The 26,352-nt window shown below is 52.7% G+C and overlaps 1 protein-coding gene across 1 annotated transcript in view; it reads left to right on the top strand.

The window, feature by feature from the left end:
• Positions 1–24,365, top strand: part of XYLT1 (xylosyltransferase 1) — a 77,304-nt gene extending 52,939 nt beyond the window's left edge. The window contains exons 5-8 of the mRNA XM_034670320.1: positions 1,732–1,994; positions 7,843–8,038; positions 12,481–12,814; positions 19,216–24,365. Of these exons, the coding sequence (XP_034526211.1) occupies positions 1,732–1,994; positions 7,843–8,038; positions 12,481–12,814; positions 19,216–19,538 (1,116 nt within the window). The 3' untranslated portion in view covers positions 19,539–24,365. The remainder of the gene's footprint in view (positions 1–1,731; positions 1,995–7,842; positions 8,039–12,480; positions 12,815–19,215) is intronic.
• The last annotated feature ends 1,987 nt before the right edge of the window (positions 24,366–26,352 follow it).

Genomic DNA, 26,352 nt, shown 5'->3' with positions numbered 1-26,352 from the left:
TCAGATCCTGCGGACGTGAGAGTCTGTATGTATGACTTCCTCTTTCTGAGCTCAGCTTCCTTATGCGTAAAATGGGAGTCACCATGCCTGCCTTGCAGCGTGGGTGGAAGACTTCGAGGTGGCGACATGAACGCAGTGCTCTGCAGAGTGTGCGCTCAGTGGTTTTTATTGTCACTGTGTTGTTACTAATTCACTGCAGTGAAAACCGTGCCAGACCCGATTTAAGGTCAGTAGACACTAGACCCTAAGCTCCTCAAGGGAGGGGCTGTGCTTTCATTGTTTCCATAGCCCTCCCTCGATCGGGGGTCAGCAAACTACAGCGCCTGGGCCAAATCCAGCCCACTGCCTGCCTTTGTAAATAAGGGTTTTTGGAAAGCAGCCACACCCATTCATTTACCAGGGCTGCATTTACTACGTGGCTGCTTTCACAGGACCACAGCAGAGCTGAGTAGCTGCAAACTGGAAATAATTATTCTTGGCCCTTCGTGGGTCCCCACCCAGGCATGAGTATATGAGCTGGTAGATAACAGGGAGCCCCGTATTTTATTAGTTTATCCTCAACCCCGGATCTTAATCCTGGCTTTGCCATTACCTTGCTGTGTGACCTCAGATAAGTCCCTTTCCCTCTCTGGGCCTCTGTTTTCTTGAAAACTTGGGTTTACATAAGTGGTCTTCATGATCGCCTGGGAAACTTTTGGATACACATTCCTAAACCTCATCTCCAGAGGTGTTGACTCCGTAGGCCTGGGGAGACTCCACAACCTGAATTTCTTTTTCTTTTTTTTTTTTTTTTTCCAGATAGGGAGGGGAGGTGGGACAGAGGGAGGAGAGAGAGAACCTTAAGCAGGCTCTACAGGCAGCGCAGAGCCCAACGCAAGGCTCAATCGCACAACCCTGAGATCATGACCTGAGCCAAAATCAAGAGTCAGACGTTTAACTGAGCCACCCAGGCACCCCCAGAATCTGGATTTTTTAAAGCTATTCAGTGGGTGGTGGTGTGCAGCCCCAGTTCACGTGTCACATTTCTTCAAACCTCAGCAAGAGGATCCCCCAAAAACCTGTTAAGAATCTAGATTCCTAAGCCCCCCTCACAGGGCCTCTGACCAGTACATCTGGGATGTTCTTGTGAGTCACTAAATCGGCAGCAATGGCCAGGAGGCAACAGGGAGTGGTGGGGACTGAGGTGAGTGGAAGCATCCTTGACCATCTGCAGGGGCAGCTGCCCTTCAGCTTCAGCCAGTCATTCCCGGATGGGAACACGGGCCTGGGGCGGCCAGGTCTATTTCTGCTTAAAGGGAAGCCAGAAGTTGTTTCTGTGAACTCTGGTGCCTTTTAACTCTTGCCAGCTAATTCAATTTTAAAACACTCTGCTGGACAACTGAAATGTATCTGTAGGCTGTATTTGCCCTGGACCTCCAGCTAAATGATTTCTGAGATTCAGCTCCGCTATAAACATCTAGGATGTAATTTATTTAACGCACATTTAAATGATGCTGACTCTGTGCGCACCACGGCTTTAAATGCTCTAGACGTTAACTCACTCAGTCCCGATGCACTTCTCTTCAGCTCCACGTTGCAGATAAGGAAACTGAGGGCAGAGAGATGAGCAAGTGTCATTTGGATCCAGGCAGCCTGGCTGCAGAGCCCTGCTCCTAAGCAACCCTCCCCGCCACCTCCCCCCTCCCTGCTTGCTGACATTGCTCTTTTTATCCACCCGCCCCCGGAGCACAGCAGACAGCCAGGCCCACCTTCTTTGCCCGAAAATTCGAAGCTGTGGTCAATCAGGAGATCATCGGGCAGCTGGACTACTACCTGTACGGAAACTACCCTGCGGGCACCCCGGGCCTCCGCTCCTACTGGGAGAATGTGTACGATGAGCCGGACGGCACCCACAGCCTGAGCGATGTGGCGCTCACCCTGTATCACTCCTTCGCCCGCCTGGGCCTCCGACGGGCTGAGTCGTCGCTGCACGTGGAGGGGGAGAACAGCTGCCGGTGAGCCCGAGGGGCAGGGTGAGGGCGAGGAGGGAGGGCACCAGGGCGCGGGAGGAGGGCGCCACGTGGGGACCTCTGCCCGTTCAGGGCCCGCGTGCTTCTCCTGTCTCCCCGGACCTAAAAAGCACCCAAACCATCCCTGTGGCCCGAGCTCGTCCACTCGAAGCCATGGTCCCAGGACTATTTTTGCAGAACAGCGAGTCTCCTGTTCCCATAATCACGTCCTGGTGGTGCACCGTTCTTTATGTGAAGTCTGTGTGTCTTCGAAGGAAGCTTTCTGCCCCCACATTAAACAGTCGTGTTTGCCTTAGATGGAAGGGAACCATGAAAATACAGAACTTTTGTGTGTTTAATTTTTTTTACAGAAAATGTCAAGTGTAGACGAAATAGTCAAGTGCGACCCTGTACCCCCATCACCCAGTTCTAGCGATTTGTAGCTCCAGGACAAGGCGATTTCCTCTTTGCTTTTGCCCACTTACCTCTCCTCCCAGATCAGTTTGAATGAAGCATACCCCAGAGGACCTCTCATCTGAGCCATAGTATTTTAGTACTTATCTCTGAAAAATAAAGGCTCCTTTTAAAAACACAACCATACTATGTTGGCATACCTAAAAATACAACCGAAAACATCGTTAAAATGAGACCTGTTATTTAAGATGTTCACGTATCCCTTAGAATCATCTCACCCCCCACTAGCAGGTACCAGTAGACACTTCAAGAAAGAGTGTTCTAGAATATATGGAAAGAAGAGGGGAAAGTAGGGGAGCAGTTCACCATCGTCCCCTCCCCCTCCTTCCTTAAGCCAACCAGCCCTTGTCATTCTGTGTGCCTTTCCATCTCTACCAGCATATGCATTGCAGATATTTACATAATTGCAACAGGAATTTGTTTTTTCATCTGGCATTATAATATTAGCCCCCTTCTCCCCGTGCTACTGTGCAGTTTCCCTAATGATAATGATCCCCCTTCATGCCCGCAAGGATTCCACTGAGCAGAAATTCCAGAGTTTGCCTCATCCAGCCCTTTCCTGTTGCACTGTCAGTAATGGACCATTGTAAATAACGTTTTGATGACTATCTTTGTGCAAAAGCCTTTTTTTTTTCCCTTCCCTTTTCTGATTATTTCCCTAGGATGGATTCCCAGAAGTGCCACTAATCACTCTCCTTCTCTTTCTTGTTTCCCCTTCTCCTCTTCATCCCATCTCCCTCTTTTAACTACAAAGAGAAAACCTTTTTTTTTTTTTTTTTTTTTTTGAACAATCAATCTACACTGAGACCTCCCCTGGTGTCTCTCCTTGCCCTGCTCTTCCCTCTTCTGGGGAGTGGAAGGAGGAGGAAAGAGGAACCATTTCATTCCCTAAAAGCCAACAAACATGGCAAAGTGGCCAGTGGCCAGCGCATAGCCAGCTGCGCTGTGGGGCTGTGGCAAGCTGGCTTCCTTTCATTCTCTCCTCCTGGCCTCAGACCTCTCTCCTCTCCCGGCAAGTTCTAGTCTGGTTTAAAGGGAGACCAGTGTGGGTTAGGAACCCAGGACCGTACTTTACTACCTGTTCTCCTTGGGCAAGCCGTTAATCTCTCTTTGCCTCAGTTCCCTCATCTGTAAGATGGGTGCAGTAATAATAAGCCTCATGGCATACGGTGGTGAGAGTTTTAACGGAGACCATCTTCAAACACTGCCTTATGAGTTAGGTATTACTGTTATTATTATCCCTGTTTTAACAGTATTTTACCTGCGAAGTGCTCAGTAAGTGCACGTCACCGTGGATGTCTCAGTTGCTGTTAGCATGAAGCTGCCACGAGCAGTCCACAGTGAGCCGGGTGTGGGAGCTGCACGTCCCGCGCAGCCCACCCTTCCCCAGTCTTCAAAGGTCAGCTCCAGGGCCACATCCTCTGTGAAGCTCCTGGGGCTCCCCCTCCCAAGTTGAAAGTAGCTCAGACTTCCCTCCAGCACTCCCAGGGCGGGTAGCTGGGGTACCAGGGGTCAAGGTCATCCTTTCCCCTCATGCTAGTCTGGGGCAGAACCCTTGCCCGCAGAGCCACTGCGTGCGTGGCTTTAGGTAACGCAGTGCCTGACACTTGGGAGGTGAATGTTATTCAAGAACAGTTGTAGTCCCAGACTTCATGGAATTTATAAGGTAAATGACCGTATATACGAAATTCCAAAAGACACCCCCAATTTATTTAGGGTTGTTGAAATTTTCTCCTGGTATTTGTTTTGGGATTAAATGAGCCATCGAGTTGCCCGGGGCCTGGAATCCTTTGGCTTCTGCCTCATTTTTTACTATAATAGAACCGTTGTGCCTTGCTGTGGGCAAAGCGGATACATTTATGGATATGCGCCTGCAAATAAATCAGGACAAAGGACCCTTATCCCAAAAGGCAAAAGAGAGTGAATTCTTGCCCATGGGGGTCTCTGGGGAAATAGCAAGTGAAAACTTTATTTTGGGAGTCTCAATTCCTCTGGGCATTTCATGCAAATTGTCTTTCCAGTCTATAGTATAACCTTTCCTAAAAATAATGTTTATTGATTTTTTTTTCTCATTATAAAATAACACATGTTCAGTGCAGAAATTTTCGAAATGGCAGACTGAGACAACCAAAAAAAAAATCAAGTTTGCTTTTGAGCCACTGTCCAGAGATAAGGCTGTTGGTATTTTAATACAGGCACTCAAACTCAAATGCTGCCGGGGGACAGGTCGGTGGCAGGTGACACTGCTCACCCCTGCATGGTGGGCTGACCATGCCAGTCTGGAGCCCCCAGGGCCCTGGTTCTGAGCTCCAGCACATTCTTGCCCTAAGGGAATTGATAGACTTGAAGTTGCCAAGGCGTCTCCTGAGTTTTCAAGAGAAATTGGAAATCCAGATTTTTGTGTGAATCTGGTTTTTTCAATGCCCACATTATTTAAGTAAGAAAGACACCTTTGAGCCAAGTGGATGCGTCTGTGGCGGCCTTTAGGTTATATTGTTTCGCGGCTGATTAAAACTACCTCTTGTTTTCGTTTTAATGGTTTAAGTACCGTATTCAGTCAAGAGGAGGTATCGGAGGACTTTGTATTCAGTCCTGGGTGACCTGTGCCCTACAAGCACTTTAGAAGCAAAAGTTAAGAGAAATCCTTCTAGAATTTTCACCCAATCAACATGTACTGATTGAGCATCTGCCATGTGTCAGGCTCTGTTAGGCACTGGGCGCTCAGCTGTGACCAGACAGACCAGGCCTCTGAGTTCCAGGCTTTCCCATTCTAGTGTAAAGACAGTACCTAAGCACACATTAGGAAAAGCAAAAGATCAATAAGAATAAAGGCTCTGCCGAGGATAAAGGTAAAGCCACGTGGTAGCAATGAGTTGGCAACTTAAGATTCAGTGGTCAAGGAAGATCTCTCTGGGGTGGTAAGAGTTATGCAGAATGGTAATACAGAGCCAGACACGCAACGGAAAAGGAGAAGAGCATCCCCAGCAAAGAGAATATCCTGTGCAAAGGCCCTGGGGTAGAAATGAGCTTTTAGCACGTTCAGGAATCCAAAATAAAATCCATGTGGCTAGAAGGTGGGAGTTTGGGGCAAAGGGAGACAAAATGAGGCTAGAGAAAGAGGCAGGGCTTTGAAGACCAGATGGGGCGTTTAGATTTTATCATAAGCATTAAAAAAAAAACTACTCATATTTAAGCAGTGGACAGTGGATATGGCTACTAGGAACAGGTTACAGTAGACAAAGTAGGAGGGGATAAGTAAGGCAGCTCCTGGAAAGGTCCTGGTGAGGCACGATGGTGGCTTGGACCAGGATGCTGGCAGTTTTTCTTGTTTTGACTCCGATGACAAGCTCTTGGGCTTTTTGTCGGCCTTCACTGACCCCACCCACCTTACAGAACAAACAGTGACGGCGTATCTATCACAACGATGCCGTGTAACAAGCCACGAATCAGTGTTTTCATTGATAAGTGTTGACACAGCACTCAAGTTGGTGGGTGAGCTGGGCAGCGTCCTGGTCTCCGCTGGCGTCTCTCCTGCATCTGCAGCCAGCTGCAGGTCAGGCCAGGGGGCCTCTGTTGTTCTTGGCCGACAGTCGTTACCACATCTAGGATGGCTCCAGCTAGGACAGCTGGGGTGGCTGTGCCTTCAGCAGGCTAACTCAGGCACGCTGTCTTGGTGGTCACAAAAGAGCCAGAAGGGCAAGTAGAAACGTGCAAGGCTTCTGGAGGCCGTGGCTTAGAACCCGCATGACCCCTTCCACCACATTCTGCAGATCAAGAGGGAGAGCGAGGCTGCCGAGGTGCATGGAGACGTGTAGAGTGAGCTGGAAAAGAGCCTGGAGACAGGAGAGGGGAAGAACCAGGGACATGAATGTAGGCCACCACAAGACCCTTCCACAACTCTTGCCTGCACTGTCCACCATCGCCACCAGCCACAAGCGGGCATTCAGGCTTAAGTTAACTAAGATTACAACTTCAGTTGCTCAGTCAGCCTCATTTCAGGTGCTCAGGAGTCACAAGGAACCACCAGGGGCTGGTCGCTCCTGGATGGGACAGCACAGAAGGCAAGCATTTCCAGCAGAAAGTTCTGTGGCACAGTCTGGTGGCTGGAGTGGGGGCGGGGATTGTCGGCTCCCGAAGTCCAGACCCGAAGCAGGTTTGCCTGCGCCAGGAACGCCCGGCGAACAGTCCCGGGACAGTGCGGGCTTTTTCTTCTCGGAGCCCAGGACGCATTGGATAACAAGGCAGTGACACAGGCAGGCGGCTTCCCTCGCCAGTATCATTGGACATGAAGGCGCACGCTCCTGACTGGAACCACAGGGAAGGAAGGCCAAGGGGGACAGGGATTTGAGGGACTCTGTCCCCAAGGGGCCACAAGCACCTGTGAAGTGCTGTGCAATTTACACCCTGCCGAAGCTGGCAACTCTTATGTCACGTAGGAAGGACAAAGCGCTGGGGTGTCCGCAGCCTTCCCCAGTCGGCTCCCCGCCTGCTCAGGGGGGACCTCTGCTTAGCTTCCCTGCCCCTTCCAGCCAGCAAGACTTGGGGTATCAAAGGCGTGTATCTTCACGAACTGCCTATTTGTATGTGAGTGTGTGTCTCAGGTGGGCAGTAATTTTTAAGATCCAGTGCTGCTGGTAGGACAGTGAGAGCATAAGTCAGTACAACCTTTCTGATAAAGGTGGACAGCAGCCATGAGAGCCTGTTGGAGATGAGAGAGACGTCCCCCAAAATATTTTTGTTCAGAGATGTTTAATGCAGCATCGTTTAGGATGGCCAAAAAAAAAAAAAATAGTAATTGTGAAGCATCCAGTGATGAACTTGCACTATGGAACACGGCACTGCACACGGCAGAGTAGCGTGTGCACACACACAAAAGTCATGTTTTCAGAGACTTTTCAAAGACGTGATAATGCTCGGGAAATACTATGAAGCAAAAAACAGGATAGAACCATTATGCATATTATGATCCGAAGCATGTAAGATTTATGCAAATGTATGCATAGAAAATCAGGCTGAGAGGAAATCCATCACGATGGCATCGTTGTGCCGTTGGCCCTTCCTTGTACCTGGCACCGGAGGATCAATAAATATCTGTGAGCTGACATCCTCTATGGGAAGAAGCGTCAGAAGTAATAATTTTTATTTGCTTTATTGTGCTTTTGTACAGTCAGCAGGTTTGACTTTGATAATCAGCCAGGAAGTCGGTGGTGACTGGGATCCGGGATGCACGGGGAACAGCTTCTGCAGATGGTGCAAAGGCCCGTGGTCAGCACGGGATAAAACGGGGCCTGCCACAGGGACGGGGGCAGCATGCTGTGCTGTGAGCCTGTGCGCCTCGGGCCCCACCCCGAGCTCATGGGAGGCTGTGTGTGTGTTCCAGGTACTACCCGACGGGCCACCCGGCATCTGTCCACCTCTACTTCCTTGCGGACCGCTTCCAGGGCTTTCTGATCAAGCATCACGCCACCAATCTGGCCGTGAGCAAACTGGAGACCCTGGAGACATGGGTGATGCCAAAGAAGGTCTTCAAGATCGCAAGCCCGCCCAGTGACTTCGGGAGGCTCCAGTTTTCCGAGGTGGGAGGCCAGACGCTGACACACTTTCATGGTTTCTTCCAGCTGCCCTGCTGGGTTCCGTTGGCCAGTCTGATGCTTGGCAACGGAGATGGAGGGGCAGGAGACTTGGGGAGCACAGAAGGTCGCACCTCCTGTGCCCACAGAGGCTCCTCCAGCCCCCCGAGCATGGAACCAGCATCTTAAACAGGGCGGAGGGGACAGAGACAGAGGGCGGCCGCTATCAGCGGACCGAACCGACCTGTAGCCGTGGTCTGTTTTACAGTAGACTCTAGATTCCCCTTCACTCTTCACTCTAGCCAGCGAGGCCCCCTCAACCTGTTAATCATAGACCGTAACAGACCAATTTCCTGGTGAAGCGATGGCATGAGTCCCCTTTTACAGATTGGAGAACTGAGGACTGCGGAGGGCCAGAGATTTTCTGGATCATAGCTAGGAAATGGAAGAGCTCGAATTGAGCCCGGGTCTCTCTGGCCACAAATCTCTTGCTTCGTGGCGCTTCTGTCTGCCCAGTTCCCAGCACCGGCGTTTGTTCAGATCAGTCACTGAATGAATGAATGAGTGAGTGGGTGGGTGGATGGATGGATGGATGGATGGATGGATGGATGGATGGATGGATGGATGGGCGGGCGGGCAGGTGGGCCAGTGGACAGACAGATGGACTGGAGCACGGATCCACGGGATGCTATTTGAGTTATTTTTCTGCCCAGCACCACGCTCGTTACATCAGCCGTACCTGCAGACCTGGTCTGGCCTCTTGGCAGGTGCCGTCCCTGCTGCCTCAGATACTTTCCCTCATGTTTCCACATGGCTAGCTTCTTTTTTGTTTTTGTTTTTGTTTTTTCCTGGTCATTCTGATCTAAATCCAAATGGTGCTCCCTCCGAGAAGCCCTCCTTGCCCACCCACTCTCACCACTCCATTCTCCACTTGACATGTACCAATTTTATCATTTTCGTAGCCTTTACCATTCAAAATCATCTTGATCCCTTGTTGATTATCTCCAAGAAAGCTGGGACTGTGTCCCTTTTTGGTCACTACCTGTTCCCCGCACGTGGCATCTGGAGGTGCTGAGTACTATTTCTGGATGGAGTGCGTGCGCTGGGGGGGAGGGCACGCTGCAGGAAGGGAAGCACGGTCCAGTTCGGTTAGGGCTGGCCCGCACCAAACTCAGCACCTGTTTGCTGCCTTCCCCGTCTCAGCAAGTGGCTAAAGGAGGTGACTGATACTGGAGTTTAGCGTTCCCCGTGAGTGTGGCCCCTGGGTTAGGGACGAAGAGTCCAGTTTTAGAATACGGAGCATCTTAAAGGGCGGGGAGTGGGGGGCGGAGGCTGGTGGGGGGAGTTTCCCACCTGCTTATACGGTCCATTCCAGTCCCTTCCCAGCTGCCCATGGCCCCACCTGGCTGAGCTATGCCCTGCGGACTGGGGTTTCTTGTGAAGCCACCATTTTCAATTAAGAATCCGAATGGATTGGCTGGATCCAAGCTGCCAGGGGAGCCGCCTACATAAATTACTAGCGTCAGGGGGCAATTAGACGCTGCCCCACTTGGATTCTGTGCTGGGGGCCCAGGCGGCCAATTGAAGACATTAACGTCCCATTAACGAGATGGATGCCTGGTGGCTGGGCTGTCCCTGTTGATCAGCCAGCCGTTGGGTCACAGGGCCCTTCTGTCAGTGATAGATGAGGGTGGCCACTCTGTGGCTAGTGATTTGTGAGGGTTCCTACCGGAGGGCTGGTAACTTTGATGTGAGAACGCCCAGATCTCTGGCAGAGTAACAGTGTGTGGTGCAGGGAGCCTCAAATTTTGTAGTTTGCAGTTTTTTCCTGAAGTCCTAATAGTTTTTAAGGCAAACACTGTCACATGGGACAAGAGGAAAGGGAACCGCAAGGGATCCCCCTCATGGTGGCACAGCCCCAGGCCTCTGCTCAGGGCCTGGCTTTCAGCAGGTAGCAGTGTGGCTGAGCCGTCAGATGGATTTCTCCATCCCATGGGAGTCCCACTCTAGTGGCTTGCAGAAAAGATGCTTGTTCCTTCAACAGTCAATCACCAAGTGGCTACGATGCACTAGGTGCAGGGGAGGCCATTGCCAATGAGGCAGTCCAGGCTCTTGTTGCCGTGGAATTGTAGTAAGGTGGGGCAGTCAGCCAATGAGTGAGCAAATACATGAACAAAAACATTTCAGCTAATGGCATGTATGATAAAGAACATAAAACTTCATTCATATCATTGCTGAGGGCTGAAGCGGCCAATGGGACTGCTTTCAATGGGATGATTTATTTGGGAAGCTTTTCTAAGGAGGTAACTGTAGAGCTGAAAGCTGTAAAAGAGCCAGTGATGGGGAGATCTGGAGGAGTCCAAGCAGCGAGACGAGCATGTGCAAAGGCCCTGAGGCTCCAGGAAGGAGCTGGGCACACTCAAGGAGCAGCAAGGCCAGTGTGGCCAGAGCACCATGAGTGAGAGGAAAGGCAGTAGAGGGGAGGCCTGAGAGAGGATGGGGCAGATCGTGAGAGGGATTGAAGGCCCGGAAAAGCAGCTCACATCGTATTTTAAATGCAGTGAGAGACTTTTAGTGGGTTTGAAGTTGGGGAGCGACATGGTGAACTTGAATGTGGACTTCAATTTGAGTAGTGATTATTGTGTAGGAAGTGGCTGTGGACTTGCAGAGTGAGGCCGTGAGAAGATCTTGAAGCCCGAGAGGCTGTGACAGCAGCGGGGCCCCATCTCAGGCAGCCCCAGCCCAGCTCGCACTTGGGGGTGGCAGCGAGCCTTCCGCTCACTCTGCTAGGATTGGAAAGGAGATCCCGCTTCTCCACCGACACCTGCTCTACAGATCTTCCATCTGGGGTGTCTTGGTTTTAGAGCTCAGACTTCAGAGAACTGCTCACCCCATTTCTTTGGGGAATCCAAGGCTACTGTTCTGGAGTGTCCTCCCCTCACCGGTCACTAAATCCTGTCGGTTTCCTTCGTGCCGTGATGCAGCCACTGTGCTGGCATTGGGATGGGGGTGAGCCAGCCCTGCAGAAATGTTACCATGGTCACTGCCTCTGCTCGCCCCGGGACAGCTCCTCGGTCCCAGTCTGTAGGCTGTTGACTAAAGACGGATCCTTGGAGCGTGTCGTGGGGCCGCGCGTCCCCGGCTCACAGGTGTTGGATGAATGTGAGTGAAGGAGAGGTTAACACGGAAGAATGGATAAGAACATAGCCTCTGGGGGCCCCGTGCCAGCTCTGCCCCCACTGGCCACAGCAGGTGACCTAGTGCTCTGAGCCTCGGTGTTCTCGTCTGTGGATGACGGGCTCTCCCCTTCACGGAGCTGAGAGAGGCACACAAGCCGGTGCGTGGAAGCGCTCGGCTCCGTGCCGGCCCCACGGTAAGTGCTGGGTAAATACGAGCCATGGAGCTCTGTGTCTCGGAGAAAGAACGGACACAGGAACTTGTGGCAAGCAGGAGAAAGTCAACCAGCTCCCGTGGGCACCGCACAGCATCCCTCACCCCAACCTGCACACACATGTCGGAGATGCTGGTCACGGAAAGACCCCGGGAACAGGCAAGCCTTCACATGTGCTCATTATCCACGACCAGCGTGCCCACACGCTGGGTCTTCAGAAACACTAACTGAAGCCTCCTGGGCAAGCAGAAGACCTGTCGTGTAAACTGGTGTGAAGTAATAACAGAGCTCAGTGTCGGGGATCTAAGTGGTTCATTCCTTTCTTTGTCGAGTCCTTCACTTGCTGATTCCACAGATCCAAGCACCTGCCGTGTGCCAAGCACAGTGCTAGGCACCCAGAAAGCACAGTGATGCAAGCCACGGGGGCATCGAGCAGTGAGGGGACAATTCACGAGGTCCCCCTGGCTCCTGGCTGGACCATGCACTGCAGGTAACAGAAGTAGATGGAGGGAAGCCGAGAGCGACTCCCAATGAGTCACACAGACACCGGCTGGCTGGCAGGAAGTGTGGCTCATACAGCCAGCCCCTACCCGAGGTCCAGCTCTGAGTACCATAGGGAGGCCACGGCTGGGTCTTCCTAGGAAAGCCATGTGAACTCCTGCCCGTGACAGGCAAGGCTAAGGGACCGTCCTTGTTCAGAACGTCACACTAAATGGAAGTGTGCGATCTAGAAGATTGAGCGCAGAAGTGGAAACCAGCTGTACCTGTTGGCGGGGGTGGGGGGGTCTTTCCTGGGGAGGGATTGCCAGCAGGCACAGGAGGCCCAAGGGTTTAATGAATGGACCACAGACCTTGTAATCCCCCAGACCGGGTCCAAATCCCAAATATTCTGCTTACTACTACTCGCGCAGTCTTGAGCAGGTGACCTCCTTGGAGCCTCCGTTTCCTCATGTGTAATATGGGTATATGCAGTCCTATGAGCAGGATCTTAGGCCTCTCTGGGACCCTGTACCCTAGTTCAGACCCAGTGATTTCAGGAGTTGCTCTCTTGTTTCAGGTCGGCACTGACTGGGATGCCAAGGAGCGGATCTTCCGCAACTTTGGGGGTCTCCTGGGGCCCATGGACGAGCCAGTAGGCATGCAGAAATGGGGGAAGGGCCCCAACGTCACCGTGACCGTCATCTGGGTGGATCCCGTCAACATCATCGCAGCCACCTACGACATCCTGATTGAATCCACTGCTGAGTTCACCCACTACAAGCCCCCTTTGAACTTGCCCCTGAGGCCTGGGGTCTGGACAGTGAAAATTCTTCACCACTGGGTGCCAGTTGCAGAGACCAAATTCCTCGTTGCACCGCTGACCTTCTCAAACAGGCAGCCCATCAAACCAGGTGAGTCCTCCCAGCATCTCCGCTGGGGAAATATCCCATCCTGGGGGTCTCTGGAGTCCTGCGCCTCGGTGGGCAGTGCCGCTCACACATGGGGCATGTAGGCTGCCTCGGAGAGTAGTGCTCTCTGCTCTGTGTTTTTCCCTGCTTGTTTGCATAGAGAACCTTCTAATTTTCTACTTGTACGCTGAGGTGATGTCATCTGTGTATTAGATATCTAATTATTACCTGTTCTCCCACTGGACTTCCAGAAAGCCCTGATCATATTTAAGACAAGATGGGAAATAAGCCGAGGCAGACAGTGAGCTTCAGCAAATCTTACTCACTTTTTAAAAAATAATAATTAAAATAGGAAATTCTGTTCATCAAAAACATGCCACGCTAGGAGAAAAGACACTACATCTAGTAAAAAATATTTGCTATACATAAAAAAAAAAGTACCTTCAAAATATATAAAGAAATCCCATAAATCAGAGCCAACTGCAAGCCACAGGCCAAATCTGGCCCACTCACTGTTTTGTAATTAGTTTTACTGGGACAAAGCCACACCCATTCACTGATGTATCCTATACGGTTTCCTTGGGGGTACCGTGGCAGCACTGAGTGACTGTGACACAGACCGCATGGCCCACAAATCCAGAAATATTTACTATCTGGCCCTTTGTTAAAAAACAAAACAAAAACAGACTGCCAACTCCTGCTACAAAGGAGAAAGAAAAAAGCACAAATGGCCCCCATGCATATAAAAACATGTTCAGCCTCACGAAGGAGAGAAAGGCAAATGCAAAGCAAAAAGAGCCCCCACGTCACACCACCACGTTGAGAAATGTTCAAAGGTTAGTACTGATGAGGGTGTGGATATAGGGGAGGTTCGGTGGGCTGGAGTCCGGAGCCAACGACCAAGAAAGAATTCTTGAGGCGTCTTTGGTGCAAAATGGTGGTTTACTAAAGCACGGGGACAGGACCCGTGGGCAGACAGAGCTGCAATGCAGTTGTGAGGGGTGGCTGATTATATACTGTGGGGTTGGGGGAAGGTAAGGAAAAGGGAGGTTGAGAAAATACTTTCATATGTTAAAGAAGACTGTCAGGATACCTGAGGCCTTGCCATTGTCAAGTTAAGGTGGTTTCCCCCTCTAGTAAGGAATTAACATGAAGATAGTTGGGAACTTCCTGGAGGCTGCAGATTATAAGGACATTTAATTGTATCTACGTTCCCTTCTGGAAGCTAGGTTATTGGTAGAAATGCTTCGTTCTTGTAAACTGCCAAGACATTTGTAAACTGAGGGAGACTCAAGTCTTGCAGGATTGTGGTCTCTATAGGTTAACTATTTCTTTGTCCTTTAGGGCAGCCAGGAGTGCCTGAGGAATGTCACATACATGGGGGGGGGGTTGCGGGGTGTCAGTTTCTGCTTTGTCCTCAGCCAGCTTTCTGTTTCCTCATCAGTATCACATGGCAGAAGGTTCGAGAATAATGGCCATCTTCGGCTGCGGGTCGGGGAGAGTGAAGTCATAAGACAGGTTTGGAAAACGGCTTAGCTCTCCTAGTGAGACTGCACACACACACACACACACACACACACCCCCCAGTGCTGCACAGAAATCCCAGGCCTCGGGGGACGCTGTATAGACCTGTGCAGACCTGGGGCAGAACTGCTGCTACTGGCACCAAGCAGAAACAGCCCAGCCGCCCACGTTCAGGTGGATAAACACTGTGGGGTCTGTCCAGACTTGGGGGGAGGGGGGAGCTGCGCGGCCTGGCACAGCAGCGCCCCTCCGCTCCATGCGTTACTTTGGACAAGTCTCTACACCGTCACGTTGAGGGGAATATCTCAGGGGAAGTCGTACTGAGGTGCTTTTAGTTTAAGTTCGGAGGCAGGTCCAGCCGCCAGCACACGGTTCCAGGGTTCTCGCGCTGGTAGAAAGCTGAGGAAATGTGTCGTTGACATGAAATCAGGCTGGTGGTTCCCGCCGGGCAGGGAGGGGAGAGAGAGGCTTGTCGGATTTCTCATGTGCCCGCCGCCTTTTCTCTTCTTATTCGAAGAGTTTATGTACATTTTTCTGTGTCCTCCTCCTCCTCTGATCCCTGGGAACGTCCTCCTCCCCACTCAGTCCTACCTCCCGGAGGAACCGCTGCCAACACTTGGGTGTTCATCCTTCTAGAGGTTTCCCGAGGCTTCTAAAGCATAGGCATGAACACACAAGTCACACGTTGCTAGTGTGTGAAAATGGGAGTGATGATTTTGTCATGAAACTTGATCTTGGGACTTGCCAAGTCAGTCAGTATATCTAAAGCCACCTGCTGCTTCATATTCTGTTGGGTTAAGGACCCAGAATCCATCTGTCCCCCGAGTGGACACCTAGCTTCTTTTGTTGTTGGAGGTGGTGGTGTTACAGGTAACACTGCAAAGAAGATTCTTGAATCTAAAATTGTCTGTGCCCATAGAGATACAGCCATAAAACAGATTCCTAGAAAGAGGATTTCTGGGTCTCTTGGAATTTGAAATTGTCTGTCTATATATATCAGAAACCCAGAAGCCAAAAACGTGTTACAGCCTCTGTTAGGTAAAAAGAGTTCTGGGCTGGCTGCCATTTAGCCCGTAACACAAGGAGAAGGGGACAAAGACCTGGGGAGCGGGTGCCGTGAACTCTCTTGACTTCTGCGAAGTTTCTGTGCTAAGCAAGCAGAAAGATACAGACCTCATGTTTTCTCCAGAAGGAAGTCTGCTCCCCTCCCCCCGCCCCGTGAAAGAGGCAAAAGACAGCCCCTCCAAAACTAGCCGGACCAGAGCCCACCCACTTGGGGCCCTCAAGCGCCCTCCTGATAAGGTTCCTTCCCATCCTTAGCTTCCCTGAGAGCTCCCAAAGCCAGGCGCCAAGGAGAGGGACAGAAATAGCGTTCTCCTCTTTGCTCCGGATACACCTGTCAGATGAGCAAAGGAGGGATCCTCCACTCCAGGGCAGGAAATACCCAGGGGCCATTCGCGGGGTCCTGATTTTTCCAGTGTTTTTTTTCTCCTTGGAGTTTCTGAAGATGGCAAGGCTGTTCCTAACCCTGCCCAGGATGAGCCAGGGGGTCATCTCACCCCACCGGGAGCAGCCCCCCGCCATCAGTAATTGTGTCTGTTAACGATGTTCCAGTGACAGGGAACACGGAGGTGGGAGCAATGCAATTTGTAAAATGATTCATCAAGAGTAATTTGCTATTGATGCGTCCCTGGTAATCTCAAGAAATCTGATGAGGTGGAATTGAGGAAAATTTAATTATAGAGGCGAGCATCACGGGCTGGTGCTGTAATAGCATTTCCCCCACATTAACCTCATTTTTCATAAGGGTTTTCTGCATCAGCCACAATATTTGGTTCCCAGTGTTCAGATGCTTGTTAGCTGCTCTTTTCACTTTGCGTGTCCGGCCTTCTGTGGGTTCAGGTAGCTCCCCACTGCCAGCGCTGCAGATGTGAAGGGACTGAGAGGCTCGGGTGAACAAGGCAGGACCTGCTCCAGAAAGAACAGGTTCTGTTCTCGGACAGATGGTCCAGGAGCCGCCCGCCCCGCCTGCCAGCGTCAGGGAGCTGGGGCTAGGGCCAGGTCTACAAGGCATTTTGTTACTTCCACTAGTTGCTTTAAGAAGGGTAGGTGTATGGTCTTTCTTCCTCCTCCTTGAACCCCGTTCGGGACCGCACATATGTGAAAACAGCGTGCGGATTATCCGAGCTGTCCTGGTTGTCACTGAGCGGGGACAGCCACGGTCAGGTGAACGGGAAATTTTTCTGAATGCCTGGCTGTCCCATAAGGACACTTCTTGGAGCCCTAGCTATCTCAACCAGAGCACGAGCTGCCTGGCTAAAACACACAAAAATCAGTGGCCAGTAGGTTTTTAAAATCTGTTCTTGTGTTTGGCAATGAAATAAGCAATGGGAGGGGACTTCTCAAAATAGAAATGTCTAGCTTCTTTCCGTCGGCCCAAACGTGTGCACTTTCTGCTTCCCCATCTTTAAGCCCTAGGAAGCGGTCCCAGCCCCCTCTTGCTGTGTTCCTTTCCTGTGGCTAGCACGCAGGAACTTCCCGAGTGTCTTGCCGGCCCTGGGGGTCTCCCTGGGCGGGGAGGAGTAGCCAGTTTACAGATGGGGAAACCAAGGCTTTGAAAGACTGACTTCCAGATGAAAATCAAATTAAGAAAAAAAAGTTCTTTAGCTTCCAGATGGTGGATGAGCCTGCCAGGAGAGAATCCTGAGAACAACGGGCATTGGACTCAGCCAGTCCTACACTTAACCCCAGATCGGTCTCGAATGCTAGCCGTCCGTTTCCCCATCTGCAAAATGGAGATGATGACCCCAGCTCTGCGGCTTTGTGTGTGTACGAGGACTGTGTGCTAGTAACACCAACCGTAATAATCCGGGCTCAACTTCCCCAAGTGCTTCGTCCTTGCCAGGTGCCATCTATGTGCACGTTCGGTGTAATTCACCCGCAGCACTGCGCAGGTTCCGGTGTATACCGTGATTCCAGTTCTCCACGTCCCCCGGTGCTCCTCACAAGTGTGCTCTGAACCCCCGTCACCTCTTGTGCCCCTCCTGCCACCCACCCCCCCTCTGGCAACCACCAGTTTGTGGTCTCTGAGAGTCTGGCTTTTCTATTTTCCTTCGTTGTTGTTTCTTAAATTCCACGTGAATGAAATCCTATGGGATTTCTCTCTGATTTACTTCACTTAGCATTAGACCCTCTAGGGCCATTCATGTCGGTGTAAAGGGCAAGATCTTATTCTTTCATGTACTGAGTACTGTTCCACTGTATACACATCTTCTTTATCCATTCATCTATGGGTGGACACTGGGCTGCTTTGGCTGTTACAGATAACGTTGCAATGAAAATAGGGGCACACATATGTTTGCAAATTGGCACTTTCACGTCCTTTGGGTAAATACCCAGTAGTGCAATGGCTGGGTTGTAGGGTAGCTCTATTTTTAAGTGTCCGAGAAACCTCCATACTGTTGTCCAGAGTGGCAGCACCAGCTTGCACTCCCACCAGCAGCATGACAGGGCTCCCCTTTCTCCACATCGTCGCCAACATTTGTTGTTCCCTTTTTAGATTTTAGCCATTTTGACAGGTGTGAGGTGGTATCTCCTGTGGTTTTGGTTTGCGTTTTCCTGCTGATGGGAGATGTCGAGCATCCTTCCATGTGTCCGTTGGCCGCCTGGATGGCTTCTGCCCACTTCTCATGGGATCGTTTGGGTTTTGTGGTGTCCAGTGGTAGAAGTTATTTTGGAAACTAATGCCAGCTGCCACTGTAAGCACTCAGTGTTAAGTCAGCACATTTAATCACAGAGCTCTAAGGTCCTAGGTACTCTACTCATCTGATGGTCAAGGAAAGCAGGCACCCGGCGTGGACGTCCGAAGCCACTGACCAGGGAGGCGAGCCCTGGGGGTTCAGACCCAGGCGCCCTGTGTGCTCTTGGCGCACTCAGCGTGAGGCAATGCTGGGCTGCAGGCTGTTAAGGGAGCCAGGGCAGGTCAACAGACCCGGATTCAAACCTGGGCTCTGACTCTCATTAGCTCTATGATTTGCGGAAAGGCCTTTAATGAGGCTTTGCCTCTGCCCAGAATTCTCTTTGGTATCATCTGCACGTGGCTTCCTTGTTCTCATTAAGCAGCACTCCGCGCAGGTGACACCTCCGAGAGGCCTCCCTTGCCCCCGTCATCCAAAAATCAACCGCCCGTCACTCTCTAAGCGCGGGGGCAGCAAGCTTTTACTGTAAAGGCTAGATGGTAAACCTTTCCCACTCTGTGGGCCACATAAGGTCCCTGTCCCTGTGACTCCGCGGTGCGGAGGTGGCAGAAGCAGCCGCAGACGGCACGTCCGCAGAGAGACACAGCTGTGTCCTAGTGAGACTTTCTTTACACCCCGCGGGGTACAAGGGCCACGGTGCGCCCAGCCCATGCTCGGACTCCGCGCCTGGTTTAGTCCGTTCGCCTTACTGACCACCGGCTGAAACGACCTGTGGGTTGTCCTCAGTCTCCCTCCACAGGGCTGGAATCTTCTCTGGTTCACTCTACGACTTGGAGAGGAGCCTGGCCGTTAGTCCTTAACAAGTGAATGATGAATGCCTTGCAGATAGAGGCTTAGCAAGTATGTGTTGCACGAATGCCTTGCAAAGAGTAGGTGCTGAAGTGTACTGAATGAACGCTGGGGACTCCCGAGCTGCTCTGTAAGCCAGGGCTCAGGGGACAGACGAGTGGACCGTGCCCTGCACCAAGTGCGCTCGTGGCTGTGGAAGGAAGGTCCCTGCAGGCGATGTCCTCGTCTGTGCCACGGGGCTGCCAATGAACCGCAGGAGGCTGTCCCGAGGCAGGCGGTAGGTACCCACTGTGTGGCTCTCCTGACCATCTCCCTGTTCTCTGTGGTTTCCAGAGGAGGCGCTGAAGCTGCACAACGGGCCCCCCCGCAGCGCCTACATGGAGCAGAGCTTCCAGAGCCTGAACCCTGTCCTCAGCCTGCCCATCAGCCCGGCCCAGGTGGAGCAGGCGCGGAGGAATGCGGCGTCCACGGGCGCAGTGCTGGAGCGCTGGCTGGACTCCCTGGTAGGCGGGATGTGGACGGCCATGGACATCTGCACCACCGGCCCCAGTGCCTGCCCCGTCCTGCAGAGCTGCAGCCAGACGGCCTGGAGCTCCTTCAGCCCCGACCCCAAGTCTGAGCTGGGGGCTGTCAAACCCGACGGCCGGCTCAGGTAGCACCGGACACGCGTGGGCTCCAGCAGATCTCAAAGGGAGAGCAGCCAGAGGGCTGGTGGCGCCTGGACCCTGGCCCCCCACCCCCGGGGTGCCTTTTGTGACAGGTTCTCCCGGCCGCAGGATGATGGAGAAGGAAGGTTCGGAGGTCAGGCAGTTCCTGCCCCCGACCTGCATTGGGCACACTGGCTCCTGGGGGTGAGGACTGCTTGGTCCCAGCGCCAGGGTGGGCTTACCTCTTCCGGTTGGTCCTCGAAGCCTCCAGGTTCCTTGTCCTCCCCTTGGTGACCCAGTCAAGTGATTCTCCAACTTTTATTTTGAGCAGCAGCATTTTGTTTACGAAGCGCCGTTGGAGGTAGACGTTCCAGGTGTGGTTGAGATCCAGGCTGCTCTGGGGGAAGCTGGGGGTGTGAGGTTCGCGCTCTGCGCTCAGCCCACAGGGCAGTCCCTCTGCCCGGGGCACCTCCTGGGGGACCTCCCCAGAACCCAAGGGCTCTGCAAAACCCCGTATAAAAAGCACTGCCCAGAGTGCAGGCTTGCTCTCCGGCCCCACCCTGGGGCTCATCTCCCTGCTCCTGGGGGGGCAGGGGACTGGCCGAGCCTTCCACCAGCCCTCGTCGGGTGAGTCGTCCTCCTTCGTAACTAGAAGAGCAGGAGAGCTTTCTGATGGGACAGGGCCAAGGTTCCCCAAAGTCTGGGTTCCAGCCACCCTCCCTCCAGACAGCCCCGCAAGGCAGCAGAAAGGGGGTGAGGCTCAGGCGTGGGAGCATCAAGTCTCCCCGCCGTTCAGGGGCTGGGAGACCAAGACCCTGAGGTCGTGGGGCGGGGGCAACTGGAAACTCAGAGACGGTTTGGAGCACACTGCTTATCTGCACTGCACAGCAATACCCGCCCCTGCCCGAGCCCTTCCACTCTGAGGTTGGGCATTCCAGACCTTGGTGAATTGCCCTCCCCACCCTGGTGCTGTAGGGAAGTGCCCAGACTTTTTGCATCCAAGAAGTTCAGATTTGGTTTTTAAATTCATGCCCTTCCTCCTCTGAGGTGCCAGCAGGCCCCTCTCCCGTGCGGGGTGGAAGCTGGAAGCCTGAGCATCAGATGGGTTCAAACCTAAACAAACAACAGTGTTCTCCCAAGTGCTTGAGTTGCCATAAGTCTGAAACGTGTCCTTGCGGTGTGCCTCGGGGGGCAGGCCCTGCTCCACTGGAGAGCCCGGTCCGAGGCCCCTTCCTTCTTCAGTCCAGCTCCCCCCCAGGACAGGCTTTCCTTGGCCAAGACACCCCCCGCCCACCCCACCCTACCCCCGCCGGTTGCCAGCTGCCCTGCCCCGGAAAGCCCATCCCTGTGGGCGTGACGGTACTGCAGGCCCCACTCCGCAGGCCAGGCGCCAGGCGCGTGTCCTGGGGGCCGGGGAGGCCCTGGTATTTATTATTTATATGTTTTAGTCAATGACTAATGAGTAGGTGCTGCTTTTGCAGCTTGTCAGTTATGTCTCTTACTAACTGAAGCTGCCTTTATTCACGAAAGGCCCCCCGCCCCCCTCTCCATCCCCAGTGTCTGTCTTTCCTGTCTGCTCTGCACTCTCCACGTCCTCAGAGGAAAGGAGGGGTGTCAGACAGCACCAGGAGAATGCTTGCACCTGCAGCATCCGCTGGCTGAAAGCGGGGTACCCCTGGGGATACTGGAGCCTTACTTTTTCCTCAGGCAAGGTAGGAGCCTCGACGGGGCCTCCAGTCCTGGTGGGGCTAGAACTCCTGAGCCATCCCTGCTGCCCACGGCAGGCACAGGGCCGCGCCGGGTTGCCGACTCCGATGAAGGAAGAGGACCCTCAGCAGAGCCTGCTTCCCAGCCTGGGAGGGAGAGAGAGCCAAATTAGGAAGAGGGGGAGCAGTCACACTGAGCCAAGAGCCCTGCCACTGTCACAGGGGCTCCAGGGACCTCGGGGAGGGGAGGGGAGGTGCTTGCTGAGAAAGCCCAGATCATCTCTCCTTGAACTTGCAAACTCTAGGAGCCCAGAGGCCCGTGCCACCACGTCTTTCTGCCCCAGCCCACCCCGGCCGCCTTCCTGTTCCCCCACCTTGCCAGGCGTCCTGTGGTTTCCACAGTGTCCTGTGCAAGGTTTGGCCTGTGTCTGGTGTGTGCCTGCAGACCCCTCCCTGGGGCCCGCCTGCACCCACGACACAGCTGGCTCCCCCCCACTCCAGAACAAGCAGCGAAGGTCCGCTCTGGGCACGTTCCCCACCCCCTCCCTGCTCACGGCAAGGAAGTCAGGAAGCCAGGCAGTCACACCCAGTGTTTCTTTAAAGACCTTTGTTTTGGGACCAAGGAATAACTTTGCAATAGCAAACAAAGCCCAGGCAAATTTGAGAAAAGGTGATGTTTTCCCAGGGGACACAGTAACAGTCGAACTTTGCCTGAGAGTGATTGAAAGGCCACTAGGTCAAGCAGCCGTGAGCTATGGCTGTTGGGAGGCAACCACAGGCGATGAACCCCAGTTATGGCCTGAGGTCTAGCCCCTGGCTCACTGAGCAGGTGCCGGCGGCTAGGGAGAAGGAAGCATTTAAGAGGCTGTGGCACCTGAGTCCAGTGACACTGAGGCGCAGTCCGTCTTCCTGAGTCCCATGGCCTGGGCCGTGTGCAAGGCAGTTTGAGCATGCGAGTAATGCCTAGACCCCATGTTTAAAACACGAGGGAGCCCTTTCCGGACAATCAGGAATCATTCGGGCTTCATTTGCCCCGTGCTCATTTAACTTTTCGGATGCCAGTGCACTCAGAGAGGACGAGCAAGAGCACACGAGCCCCAGAAGGGGCGGACTGCAGCTCCTGTGGGCCCTGCTGCCTTCTGGCTCCCTGGTTTACAGGTCCGAGGAGGACACGGGCTAGAACCTCGATCGATCTCTTTGCCAGGAAGGTGCAGAATAGAGAGGAGCAGCTGTCGGCCAAACCCTGCCGGATGGAAGCCACACTCCGGCAGGGGTCACAAACACCAACATGGTTGGTGTAAGACAGTGGGGAATGGTGGGGACTGTGGTCTGCTGGCATGCGTGTGGCCCATCTCTAGGCAGCCTCGTGGCTGCAGCCTGTCTTTGCACATGAGCCTGCAGAATCTTCCAATTTGGTAAAGGAAGGCCAGGTTTTCAAAGAAAATTTTATTTTTAAGTGTCAGCAGTGATTTTTTTGTTTTGGGGGGTTTTTTTTGGTTTTGAGTGTGGGCAAAGAGAAATTCTACAGTTCATCCTGCACAAGGCATGAGCCACCAGTAGGAAGGGGCAAAAATTATAGCTCATCTCGCTGATCGCTCTGGAGGGAACACCGTCCTCTTACCAGTCATCCCATCCCGGAGAGACAGTCCCACGGAGAAGTGTCCCAGAAGAACTGGCTGCTGAGGCTGTCCGGGTCCCAAGATGGTGCTTAAAAAAAGAATTTGGAGACCTGACCTAAGGAGGCCCACACCTTCCAGAATTCCAGCCTGCCCAGGTGGAGGTGACGAGGGAGGGCAGGGTCTGGGGAGGGAGGGGTGTGTCCAACAGCCCCGCGCTCTCCAGGTCCCGTTGGAGCTGTGCTGGCTCACGGCCGCCCCTGCCCACGGGGCTACCAAGGCGCTACCTCACTGTGTCCCCCGAGTAGTTCACCTGGGGGGTAATTAGGGGTCCCAGATGTGCTGGAGCTGAATGTACAATCTATGCAAATTTCTCTCCCTCTCTCCATTTCCCTCTCTGTGTCTGTTTCTCAGAAGTTTGGTTTTTTGTTTTACCTTGCAAACAAGGTACTGTATAGACCCCTCTGAAGACCGGGGAGGGCTTCCATGCGCCACCTGTGTCCGCCCCTCACGTTGTCTTTGGTTCCGGCCCGGCCCCACGCAGGGAGAAAGCAGCCCTCCCTGCCCCTCCCCCCCTCCTCGGGCTGGGAACACTCCGACTGCCTCTGCCCACCCTCCCACCAGAGCCCCCAGGAAAGCAGGTTCTGCCTCCTGCACCCCCGTCCTACACACCATCTCTGCTCCACCCCTCATCTCCCACTTCTCCCCTGCTCCCCCCCATCACCACCCCCAAAAGCCTTAGGTTTCTCCTTTATGAAATGTGGCCTTAACATTATTTTTGGAAAGCTGACTGCCCTCTCCTTCCGACTTCCACCAACATCTGAGAAGAAAGAGCACCTCGAAGCTTCCGTGGCAACCCCTCAGCCAGGGGCTGCCACTCTGTAGTCTGCAGAGCGACAAAAAGGCTTCTGCGTGTCATCTTTATGAAAAATCTCCTCTCCTTATTCCTCTGGGTAAAATGAAGGCTCGGGTGCTGCACGCCGTCTGGGCGCATGGCCGAGGCACCGGGCCGGCTTCCGCCCTCCCTCTCCCCTCCCAGACTTAGTGACTTGATGTACTTCATCCAAGGGTAATCAGGAGAGTTTCTCAGTTTCTCTCTGTCCTTCCTGCCTGGAAAGGGAGAGCGTCCCGTATTCCCAGCGGACGGGTCGTGTTCTCAACAGGATCACACACCCGACTCCTGTCGCTCCAGGTCCCGTTGGAGGCCAAAGACAACCCCCCAGGGTTTTCATAGGAAATTCACTGGAATTGAGCGCAACCGTCCTTAGAGTCCTTTCTCCGTCTTCTTTTGGTTTTTAATATTATGTTGTCAATAGCGTTTGTTTTGGGTATTTTTTTTTTAGAGGCCTCACGATAAGTTATTACTGTCCCCCATTTTTTTTCAAAGACATGTGGTGATATAGTTTTTAAAAATAACTATTTTGTTATAGATCATGATATGCATAAAACTGTACAGAAATATTTTGTAATGTATTGATTTAAAAAATCTGTAAATAAAGTTTAAAAAAAAAGGATTCCAGTGGCACACACTGAAAGATGTAGATATTTTGCTATTTATTGAAAGGAGTATTTTAAGAGAGATTGAACTATCTGAAATTGACCAGTCATCCGAATTCCGACCATACAAATGCTTTTCCTCGAGGTAGACAGTGATTCTTGGAAACGATTGCACTACCCGCCCATTTTTGCACCTTTTCTGTATCTTCGTTTAGCAGAAAAACAACGAAATTGTGCCTTAGCTGTATTTTTTTGTCTAGGGTAGTTTGTTTCTGTCTGACAAAGCAAAATTTTTTGCAGAAAACAGTGGATGTATTAAATACTGTATCATACCAAAAACACTGCAGGTGTGCATAGATGCTTTCTGTCATACTGTGTTTTCAGATGCAGAATTTTAAAATTAAAAAAAAAAAACATACTGTCTTTCTGGAACAGTGGCTGTATGGCTTCCCTTCAGCAGCATCCTGCATCTTTACCCAATCCAGTACTCTCTGCCTTCCTCTGCTGGGTGATTACAGACTCTGTCATCCGAACAGGGATGGAATCCCCAGACCCCAGGATTGAGCTGGGCCGCTCTTGGGAAAGCCTGGATGTGTAGACGTACTCCCTGACCCAGCCTGCTGTCCTCTCCCAGTGACATTACTGCAACACCCTCCTGCACACGATTCCCCTGGCTGAGGTAGAATTGTATGGTTTCACGCCCTTTGGAAAGTCAAGGACAGCCAGGAAGCGCTGCCATTTGAAGTGGCAAACGGTTCTCTCTCCCCAGCTCGCTCGTTGTGTAGCCAACGAGTTTCCTCCTCTCCACACAGCCAGACCACGTTTCCCAGATTTCCTCGTGCCTAGATGTGGCTTTGTGGCCAATTTCTGGCCCACGAAACGTGGGAAGGGGTGCAGGGCACTACCAGACCTGGCCCAGAAAACTTCCAGCACAGATGTTTTGTGTCATCTTGGTTTGGGGCATTCCTGACTCGCTCTGCTCTATTCTTGGAAACCTCACGAAACTCCCAGTTTCAAGGTGGGCAGAGCCACAGTAGGTAAGGAGCCAGGCCCCTGGTTAGTCACATGGAAGGCCACCTGACCAGCCATTCCTGACTGGTGACTGCAACATGAAACGTTGCGTGTGACGCCACTGAGAATTTGCGTTCTGGCAGCCTTACCTTAACTCCTCGCTCATCCAGAAATGGCACCTCAGATGTTCCTCTGCAAAATCCGAATCTCAGCCTCTTCGTTCTACAAGTAAAAGAGACTCCGGTGGGTGAAGTGATTGGCTTGAAGCTACCAAAATAGGAGATACTAGCATCATAGTCAGAACCAGAGCCAAGGTTCCCTACGCCCCAGTGAGAGCTTCTCAAGTCTTTAGGAGGAATGCTTTCCATCCCTGGGTTGGCCTCGTTGCCATGTTCACATGTGGCTCATGCAGGCCACGGACAGACTGAAAGTGCCCGAGGGCCTGGATCGCAGAGATACTGTTAATTCACCCTTCAACATCCTTAAAGGCAGAGGGTGCCCCTGAGACCCAGATGGGACTGCACACCTAGAACAAAACAGGCTAGAGACGGTGACTTCAGGAAGGGGGGAGGGGTTGGGGCTGTCGTGGCTGGCCCTGAATTCCACATTGACTAATGCCCGTCAGGACTTCCTGGGAAGACGGCAGAGCAGGAGGGCCGTAGGCTCACCCTGTCCCACGGACAGACCTACGGGTAACACCCTGGTCAGTGCACGTGACCCACACACGCACACAACAGACCGTCCACCACTAAAGGTAGAGAAGAGGCCACATCCAAGGGGGCAGGAGGGCCAGAGACGTGGTCAGGAGCCAGACTGACCCACGGGGCTGTCTGCAAGACCGACGGATGCCACAGACTCAGAGAGGAGCAGACCCCACACCAGGCACCCAAGACCTGGGGGACCTCCAGTGGGAAGACAAGTGCCCCGCACATTTCGCTCTGAAAACCAGAGAGGCCTAACTTCCTGAGTTCTCAATCAGTGGGACTTTACACC

The sequence above is a fragment of the Ailuropoda melanoleuca genome, chromosome 10, assembly GCF_002007445.2.
Source record: "Ailuropoda melanoleuca isolate Jingjing chromosome 10, ASM200744v2, whole genome shotgun sequence".
In the NCBI taxonomy this organism is placed as follows: domain Eukaryota; kingdom Metazoa; phylum Chordata; class Mammalia; order Carnivora; family Ursidae; genus Ailuropoda; species Ailuropoda melanoleuca.
This window is presented reverse-complemented; position numbering and strand designations above follow the sequence as displayed.